This window comes from Myxocyprinus asiaticus, chromosome 32 (assembly GCF_019703515.2).
Source record: "Myxocyprinus asiaticus isolate MX2 ecotype Aquarium Trade chromosome 32, UBuf_Myxa_2, whole genome shotgun sequence".
In the NCBI taxonomy this organism is placed as follows: domain Eukaryota; kingdom Metazoa; phylum Chordata; class Actinopteri; order Cypriniformes; family Catostomidae; genus Myxocyprinus; species Myxocyprinus asiaticus.
The window spans coordinates 24,662,454-24,672,546 of record NC_059375.1 but is presented as its reverse complement, the minus strand read 5'-3'; the positions used below and the strand labels follow the sequence as shown (position 1 = coordinate 24,672,546).

The window sequence follows — 10,093 nt, the reverse complement described above, 5'->3', positions numbered from 1 at the left end:
AGTAACATGTAATATGTGCAACACAGATACTGTAAAAAAAAATATGTTGCCATTAATTTCCATGACTGTTCCAGGCCTGAAAACCACAGTTTTAAAATTGCCTGATATTTCCATTTTTTTCACGACTGTGGGAACCCCACAATTCGTGTTAATGAAGAAAACACCAGCTGTGTTACTTTTGAATGAGTAGCTTTGTTCCATACCCATCTATGCATAGTAGCAGGGTGACACAAGAAGGTCTGTGAGCACCACGAGCTGGTCGTCCGTGAACTGCTGCTTGTGCTCCAGCCAGTTGTCGTGATGAGTACGGCGGAAATTAGACAAAGTCTTTTTCACTGTCATCTAAATCAGACACAGAGAGGCTTGTATTGATTTTTTATAGACTTAATGGCCCCTAAAAGTGAGCTGCACAGAGGGGGACAGAAAGCAAACGTGTCTCAGTTGTGATGACTGGTATACCTCGATAGGCTGTGTGTCGTTGAGGTGTGCACTTAGATCCATGAGGAGCTGAGGCATCCACGTAGGGACATCATACGGACTGGATAAGATGCAAGCACTGAGTCCCAGCACTCCTGCATGACGCCGTACTAGATCTGAGAAAAAACAAACAAACAAACATGGATCATGTCCACGGGCAGCTGATGCTTTCCAGGCATGACAACATACACTTGTGTCCCAGTGATGGCTTCGACATGAACACGTAATTATAGCCAGAGGTGGGTAGTAATGTGCTACATTTACTCCTTTACATTTACTTGAGTAACTTTTTGGAAAAAAAGTACTTTGAGTATGTTTTATAGTGGGTACTTTTCACTCTTAAGTAAATTTCTGATGAAATTTGTTCTACTTCGTTACAACGGGTAGCAATCCTGTCGTTACATTACTGGTTTTAATTTAATAAGTGTTAATAAATGCGTAATTTATTTAGATTTTTGAATGGGACTCTTACGACAGTGGAACTTTACAGCTGCGTGCTGTCACTCGAGTCGCATTCAACACTACAGCAAGCGCGCAAAACACATTTTTTTTCACTCCACACAATGCCTTCATTTGACACCAAGACAAGGATATAATTCAAGATTAAAATTGCAGCTCCAACTTAAGAAAACACAGTGAGGTATATTTTTGAGATTGTGACAATGTGGGCTTGTCTGTGTCATGACGATACTCATTTATTTTCAGCGTGAATCTGTAACTGTGGGCTCTTATGACCTCAGTTTCTAAATTTGCATTTTTATATCAGCACTGCAACATATCAGTACCTACTGTATAAATCCTTGTCAACATCCATGTTAAGTGCAAATTTTTTGCCCTGCCTATCACGATTGTGAGCATTTCTGCATGTGCATGGTTGGCGCGTGCACAGCGTTTGACATGTGGGCAGCTTTGTCTTATGGACAACACGCTTCCAAATACAGAGATAAATGTGTAATTTACCCTTAGTGTACAGAACTAATTATCTAAATACTTTCGACACTGACAATGCTGGACCGTCTCAACAAAATTCACGCAGGATGTAAAAAGCAGTGAAATAATGACAGAAGGCATGAATAAAGCATAATCTTGCTTCAGTGTATAAACAAACATTATATGTAACTTGGGACTGTGTGACATTGTTCACGTTTTTCACCATAATAATTACTAGAAAAAGGTTTCCAAACTTCTCTTCTAATTGACAGATTCATCCAAATCTGAGAAGTGTCCTTAAAGTGATAGTTCGGCCTTTAATATTATATCATCATTTCCCCGCCCTCAAGTTCCTCTAACCCCGTGAAACTTTCTGTATTCTGTGGAACCCAAAAGATGTTAGACAGAATGTTAGGGACTGACAGTCTCAGTCACCATTCCATTTCAAAATATGGAGGGAGAAAAAAACATGCATTGAAAGTAAATGATGATTAAGGTTAGCATTCTGTCTAACATCATATAGGAATAATGTTTCCAAAATTTTTAATTCTCACATCATTTGCTCACCCTCATGCTCATGTTTTTTCTTCAACTGAACACAAATATTTTTAGAAGAATATATCAGCTCTGTTAGTTTATACTAGAATGCAAGTGAATGGGTACTAAAACTTTGAAGCTCAGAAAGCACATAAAAGCAGTATTAAAGGAATTCAAATGACACTGGTTCAATCTATGTCTTCAGAAGGGATATGAGTGTGGGTGAGAAACAGATCAATATTTAAATCCTTTTTTTACTAATAAATCTCCACTTTCACATTCTTCTTCTTGTGTTTTTGGTGATTCAATACTTTGTGCACTGGGTAGGGAGTGAATATAGTAAAATAGTTTTTTAATAGTAAAAAAAAAAAAAAAAAAAAGGAATATATTATAAAGTTATATACATTTATCTGTTTCTCACCCACACCTATCATATTGCTTCTGAAATTCACTGGAGTCATATTAATTACTTTTATGCAGCCTCTATGTGCTTTTGGAGCTTCAGAATTCTGGTCACCATTCACTTGCATTGTATGGACCAACAGAGCTGAGATATTCTTCTAAAAATCTTCATTTGTGTTCGGCAGAAGAAAGCAAGCATACACATCTGGGATGGCATGAGGATGAAAATGAGAGCATTTTAATTTTTTTGTGAAATATATATCCCTTTAATTTGATGCATGGAAGAAATAGGCCATATGGGTTTGGAACAACATGGTGGTGAATGATGACAATTGCCATTATTAAGAATAATATTAATAGTATTATTATTATTAATAATTCTGTCATGCATGTTAAATGTGTATCATGTACTGGAATATAGGAGAGTAAACATCCATAACATTTTATGTGAAAGTAACCAGTTACTACATGAGTATTATTTTTATTGGATACTTTCTTACTTACTCGGATAATTTATAACATTATTACTTTTACTTCTACTTGAGTAACGTTTTTAGCTACTCTACCCACCTCTGATTATAACACTGCATGTGATCAAAGTGGGTGCATACCAACTGAAGGGATGGTGTCCACCACAGAGCCCAGTTCTCTTTTCCTCTTTTTGGGCAGTCTGGTTTTGCATAGAGCCTCAAAGTGAGTCTGCATAGAGGCATCCATGCTCAAGAAGTTGCACTGCAGGAAGCCACTGAGAGTGGTCGCAGCCATCTCCCTCACCTAAGGTACAGAAAAGTAAAGAGAGAGATGCAGGTTATATGAATGAACAGGTGCATAAAACAGAATAAATAATGATGCCAGCACGCCAGTGTGACATGGCAGGTACCTCCAGTTGTTCATCCTCCAGTAGCCGGATGACCAGTGCTCTTACGTCCTGAACAGCCTGATTGGTGCTCAGTATGGTGAACAGGTTATAGAACACCATTATCTGTAGATATGTCAGCACTGAATATCGTGCATGCCAGGAGCTGCTGCCAGCAATCTAAAAACACAACATGAATCTCATTATTCCAGAGCAAAGACAGTGACCACTAGGCAATATACACTGCCTGGCCAAAAAAAGTCACCGTTTGGATTTAAATAACAGATACTTAAGAGCCTGTGTTTGGATCATTATTGCAGTGATTAATATGTTTCAGCTGGCAACAATTCTTTTAACCCTAACTGATGCCGTGTGTAGTTTCTCATTTCTTAAACATGTCGGAAGACGTATCCCGTGGTTGTGGAAAAGATGTTACTGTGTTTCAGAAGGGGCAAATTATTGGCCTGTATCAAGCATAGAAAACAACTAAGGAGATTGCTGAAATCACTGGAATTGGGTTAAGAACTGTCCAACACATTATTAAAACCTGGAAGGATAGTGGTGAACCATCAGATTCGCAGAAGAAATGTGGTTGGAAAAAAATCTTGAATGATCGGAGATCACTAAAACGCTCACGACAGTAGAATTCATGGCTATGTTTGATAGTGAATGTAAGAGCATTTCCACACGCACAATGCGACAAGAACTTACACGATTGGTACTACAGCTGTGTGGCCACAAGAAAGCAACTTGTTTGTGAGGCTTATTGGAAAAAACTACTTCAGTTTGCTAGGGAGCATAACAATTGGACTGTGGAGCAATGGAAAAAAGTAATGTGGTCTGATGAGTTCAGATTTACCCTATTCCAAAGCGATGGGCACCTCAGGGTAAGAAGGGAAGCATATGAAGTGATGCACCCATCATGCATAGTGCCCACTGTACAAGATTCTGGAGGCAGTGTTATGATCTGCGGTTGTTTCAATTGATCAGGTCTTGCTCAGCAATGTTATGCAGCAATAAAAAAGTCGTCTACCTGAATGCACTGAGTGACCAGGTTATCCCATCAATGGATTTTTTTTCTTCCCCGATGTCACAGGCATATTCCATGACGACAATGCCAAGATTCATCGGGCTCACATTGTGAAAGAGTGTTTCAGGGAGATGAGGAATAATTTTCACACATGAATTGGCCACCACAGAGTCCTGACATTAACCCCATTGAAAGTCTTTGGGATGTGCTGGAGAAGACTCAACGGAGTGGTTTGACTCTCCCGTCATAAAATTATTATTTATTTTTATAAAGTGAAGATGGCGTAGCAGATGGCCGCCCTGGTGTGGAGCTCTTCAAAATTCTTTTGTTGTTTTTGTTTGTTTGTCCTGTTTAGTAATTTTTTTCCAATCAGTTTTACCAGGGATGAACTTCGGCAGCACATACCAGACAATCTTTTCCCGGTTTTGCCTATTCAGACATTTTGCTGGACATTTTAGTCTGAGGTGCAGCCGTGTTGTTTAAGTGCGCTATGAGATGCAGGTGAGGGAAGCGAGCCGGCAGCGCGGATTTTGAACAGCGCTGCCGAGTATTCATCTGGCGAATCTCCGCTCTCTTCCTAACAAAACGGACGAACCACATCTCCTCACCCGTACAAACAAGGACTATTTAAACTCTGCTGCCTTGTACTTCACAGAAACTGTGAAGCCATTCCAGACAGCATGTTACATTTGCCAGGCTTTCAGCTGTTCAGAGCGGATCACACTGCAGAGTTAACGGGGAAAACAGAGGCGGTGGAACGTATTTTTACATCAATAAAAGTTGCTGTACAGATGTAACAACATTAAAGAAGATGTGCTGTCCTAATTTGAAAGCGCTCTTTATCAACTGTAAGCCTTTCTACTCGCCGCAGGAGTTTTCCTCGTTTAATCAGAAGAGTGTTTATATTCCTCCACATGAGTCTGCATATAGAAGGGAGGTTGAATGGCTGGCTCACTGGTGCAGTCATAACAACCTGGAGCTCAAAACACTCAAACATTGACCCCGCTCACCATTCTAAACAGCACTGTGGCAGCAGTGGAGTCATTCAGGTTCCTGGGCACTACCATCTCACAGGACCTGAAGTGGAAGACCCACATTGACTCCATTGTGAAAAAGGCCCAGCAGAGGTTGCACTTCCTTCGCCAGTTGAGGAAGTTCAACCTGCCACAGATGCTGCTAATCCAGTTCTACTCAGCAGTCATTGAGTCTGTCCTCTGCACTTCAATAACTGTCTGGTTTGGTTCAGCTATGAAATCGGACATCAGAAGACTACAAAAGACAGTTCGGACTGCTGAGCGGATTATTGATTGCCCCTTGCCCTCCCATCAAGAACTGTTCACTTCCATATATATATATATATATATATACACACACACACACACACACAGTTTACATACACCTTAGCCAAATACATTTAAACTCAAGTTTAAATGTAAAGTTTTTCACAATTCCTGACATTTAATTGTAGAAAACATTCCCTGTCTTAGGTCAGTTAGGATCACTACTTTATTTTAAGAATGTGAAATGTCATTATAATAGTGGAGAGAATTATTTATTTCAGTTTTTATTTCTTTCATCACATTCCCAGTGGGTCAGAAGTTCACATACACTTTGTTAGTATTTGGTTGCATTGCCTTTAAATTTTTTAATTTGGGGCAAATGTTTTTGGTAGCCTTCCACAAGCTTCTCACAATAACTTGCTGGAATTTTGGCCCGTTCCTCCAGGCAGGACTGGTGTAACAGAGTCAGGTTTCTAGGCCTCCTTGCTCACACATACTTTTTCAGTTCTGCCCACAAATGTTCTATCGGATTGAGATCAGGGCTTTGTGATGGTCACTCCAATACCTTGACTTTGTTGTCCTTAAGCCATTTTGCCACAACTTTGGAGGTATGCTTGGGGTCATTGTCCATTTTGAAGACCCATTTGCGACCAAGCTTTAATTTCCTGGCTGATGTCTTGAGATGTTGCTTCAATATATCCACATAATTTTCCTTCCTCATGATGCCATATATTTTGTGAAGTGCACCAATCCCTCCTGCAGCAAAGCACCCCCACAACATGATGCTGCCACCCCCATGCTTCACGGTTGGGGTGGTGTTCTTCGGCTTACAAACCTCACCCTTTTTCCTCCAAACATAATGATGGTCATTATGGCCAAACAGTTCAAATTATGTTTCATTAGACAAGAGGACATTTCTCCAAAAAGTAAGATCTTTGTCCCCATGAGCACTTGCAAACAGTAGTCTGGCTTTTTATGGTGGTTTTGGAGCAGTGGCTTCTTCCTTTCAGGTTATGTTGATATTGGACTCATTTTACAGTGGATATAGATACTTGACTACCTGTTTCCTCCAACATCTTCACAAGTTCCTTTGCTGCTGTTCTGGGATTGATTTGCACTTTTTGCACCTCTCTAGGAGACAGAATGCGTCTCCTCCCTGAGCGATGTGATGGCTGCATGGACCCATGAGGTTTATACTTGCATACTATTGTTTGTATAGATGAATGTGGTACTTTCATGCATTTGGAAATTGCTCCCAAGGATGAACCAGACTCGTATTTTTTTACTTTGCTGATTTCTTTTGATATTCCCATGATGTCAAGCAGAGAGGCACTGAGTTTGAAGGTAGGCCTTAAAATACATCCACAGGTACACCTCCAATTCAGTACACCTCTTATCAGAAGCTAACTGGCTAATTGTGTAAAGGCTTGACATCATTTTCTGGAATTTTCCAAGCTGCTTAAAGGCACAGTTAACTTAGTGTATGTAAACTTCTGACCCACTAGAATTGTGATATAGTCAATTAAAAGTGAAACAATCTGTCTGTAAACAATTGTTGGAAAAATTACTTGTGTCATGCACAAAGTAGATGTCCTAAACTTGCCAAAACTGTAGTTTGCTAATATTAAATCTGTGGAGTGGTTAAAATGAATTGTAATTACTTCAACCTAAGTGTATGTAAACTTCTGACTTCAACTGTATATTTACAGTATATATATATATATATATATATATATATATATATATACACACACACACACACACACACAGCAAAAAAGTTTGTAATAATGTACAGATTTTGCTCTTATGGGAAGAAATTGTTACTTTTATTCACCAAAGTGGCATTCAACTGGTCACAATTTATAGTCAGGACATTAATAACATGAAAAATTACTATTACAATTTGGAAAAAAATTTCAGAACTTCTTAAACTACTTCGAGTTGTCATCAAAAAATCCTCCATGTGCAACAATGACAGCTTTGCAGATCCTTGGCATTCTAGCTGTCAGTTTGTCCAGATACTCGGGTGACATTTCACCCCACGCTTCCTGTAGCACTTGCCACAGATGTGGCTGTCTTGTCGGGCACTTCTCACGCACCTTACAGTCTAGCTGATCACACAAAAGCTCATTGGGGTTAAGATACTGAACATAACACTCTTTTCTAATTATCTGTTGTTCAATGTCTGTTTCTTTGCCCACTCTAACCTTTTCTTTTTATTTTTTGGTTTCAAAAGTGGCTTTTTCTCTGCAATTCTTCGCATAAGGCCTGCACCCCTGAGTCTTCTCTTTACTGTTGTACATGAAACTGGTGTTAAGCAGGTAGAATTCAATGAAGCTGTCAGCTGAGGACATGTGAGGTATCTATTTCTCAAACTAGAGACTCTGATGTACTTATCCTCTTGTTTAGTTCTGGCCTTCCACATCTCTTTCTGTCCTTGTTAGAGCCAGTCGTCCTTTGTCTTTGAAGACTGTAGTGTACACTTTTGTATGAAATCTTCAGTTTTTTGGCAGTTTCAAGCATTGTATAGCCTTCATTCCTCAAAACAATGATTGACTGATGAGTTTTTTTTCTGGCCATTTTTGATCTAATATTAACCTTAAAACATGCCATTATATTGCATACTGTAGAAACTCAAAAACAAACACAAAGACAATGTTAAGCTTAATTTAATGACCCAAATAGCTTTCAACTGTGTTTAATATAAATGGCAAGTGATTTTCTAGTACCAATTTAACATAATTACTCAAGGATAAGGTGTTGGAGTGATGGCTGCTGGAAATGGGGCCTGTCTAGATTTGATCAAATATTACTTTTTTAAATAGTGATGGTGCTGTTTTTAACATCAGTAATGTCCTGACTACACTTTGTGATCAGTTGAATGGCACTTTGGTGAATTGAAGTACCAATTTCCTTCCGAAACAGGAATCTGTACATTATTCCAAACTTTTTGCCACCAGTGTGTGTGTGTATGTGTGTGTGTGTATGTATGTGATTTTATATATATATATATATATATACACACACACACACACAGTGGTGTGAAAAAGTGTTTGCCCCCTTCCTGATTTCTTATTTTTTTGCATGTTTGTCACACTTAAATATTTCAGATCATCAAACAAGTTTAAATATTAGTCAAAGATAACACAAGTAAACACAAAATGCAGTTTTTAAATGAAGGTTCTTATTATTAAGGGAAAACAAAATCCAAACCTACATTCAATTTCTCTAGCCACACCCAGGCCTGATTACTGCCACACCTGTTCTCAATCAAGAAATCACTTAAATAGGACCTGCCTGACAAAGTGAAGTAGACCAAAAGATCTTCAAAAGCTAGACATCATGCCGAGATCCAAAGAAATTCAGGAACAAATGAGAAAGAAAGTAATTGAGATCTATCAGTCTGGAAAAGGTTATAAAGCCATTTCTAAAGCTTTGGGACTCCAGAGAACCACAGTGATAGCCATTATCCACAAATGACGAAAACATGGAACAGTGGTGAACCTTCCCAGGAGTGGCCGGCCGACCAAAATTACCCCAAGAGCGCAGCGACGACTCATCCAAGAGGTCACAAAAGACCCCACAACACCACCCAAAGAACTGCAGGCCTCACTTGCCTCAGTTAAGGTCAGTGTTCATGACTCCACCATAAGAAAGAGACTGGGCAAAAATGGCCTGCATGGCAGAGTTCCAAGACGAAAACCACTGCTGAGCAAAAAGAACATTAAGGCTCGTCTCATTTTTGCCAGAAAACATATTGATGATCCCCAAGACTTTTGAGAAAATGCTCTGTGGACTGATGAGACAAAAGTTGAACTTTTTGGAAGGTGTGTGTCCCATTACATCTGGTGTAAAAGTAACACCGCATTTCAGAAAAAGAACATCATACCAACAATAATATATGGTGGTGGTAGTGTGATGGTCTGGGGCTGTTTTGCTGCTTCAGGACCTGGAAGACTTGCTGTGATAAATGGAACCATAAATTCTGCTGTCTACCAAAAAATCCTGAAGGAGAATGTCCGGCCATCTGTTCGTGACCTCAAGCTGAAGCAAACTTGGGTTCTGCAGCAGGACAATGATCCAAAACACACCAGCAAGTCCACCTCTGAATGGCTGAAGAAAAACAAAATGAAGACTTTGGAGTGGCCTAGTCAAAGTCCTGACCTGAATCCTATTGAGATGCTGTGGCATGACCTTAAAAAGGCAGTTCATGCTCGAAAACCCTCCAATGTGGCTGAATTACAACAATTCTGCAAAGATGAGTGGGCCAAAATTCCTCCACAGCGCTGTAAAAGACTCATTGCAAGTTATCACAAACGCTTGATTGCAGTTGTTGCTGCTAAGGGTGGCCCAACCAGTTATTAGGTTTAGGGGGCAATCACTTCTTCACACGGGGCCATGTAGGTTTGGATTTTGTTTTCTCTTAATAATAACAACCTTCATTTAAAAACTGCATTTTGTGTTTACTTGTGTTATCTTTGACTAATATTTAAACTTGTTTGATGATCTGAAACATTTAAGTGTGACAAACATGCAAAAAAATAAGAAATCAGGAAGGGGGCAAACACTTTTTCACACCAC

General features: G+C 39.4%; 1 protein-coding gene across 6 annotated transcripts in view; it reads right to left on the bottom strand.

Moving 5' to 3' along the window:
• The window catches only part of LOC127422761 (proteasome activator complex subunit 4B-like), a 55,328-nt gene that overhangs the window by 3,014 nt on the left and 42,221 nt on the right, over positions 1-10,093 (bottom strand). For all 6 annotated transcript variants that reach the window (XM_051666487.1, XM_051666490.1, XM_051666488.1 and 3 more), the window contains 4 exons: positions 3,227-3,382; positions 2,958-3,120; positions 460-593; positions 204-342 (listed from right to left, as the gene is read on the bottom strand). In XM_051666487.1, coding sequence (XP_051522447.1) covers positions 208-342; positions 460-593; positions 2,958-3,120; positions 3,227-3,382 — 588 coding nt within the window. In that variant the 3' untranslated portion in view covers positions 204-207. The remainder of the gene's footprint in view (positions 1-203; positions 343-459; positions 594-2,957; positions 3,121-3,226; positions 3,383-10,093) is intronic.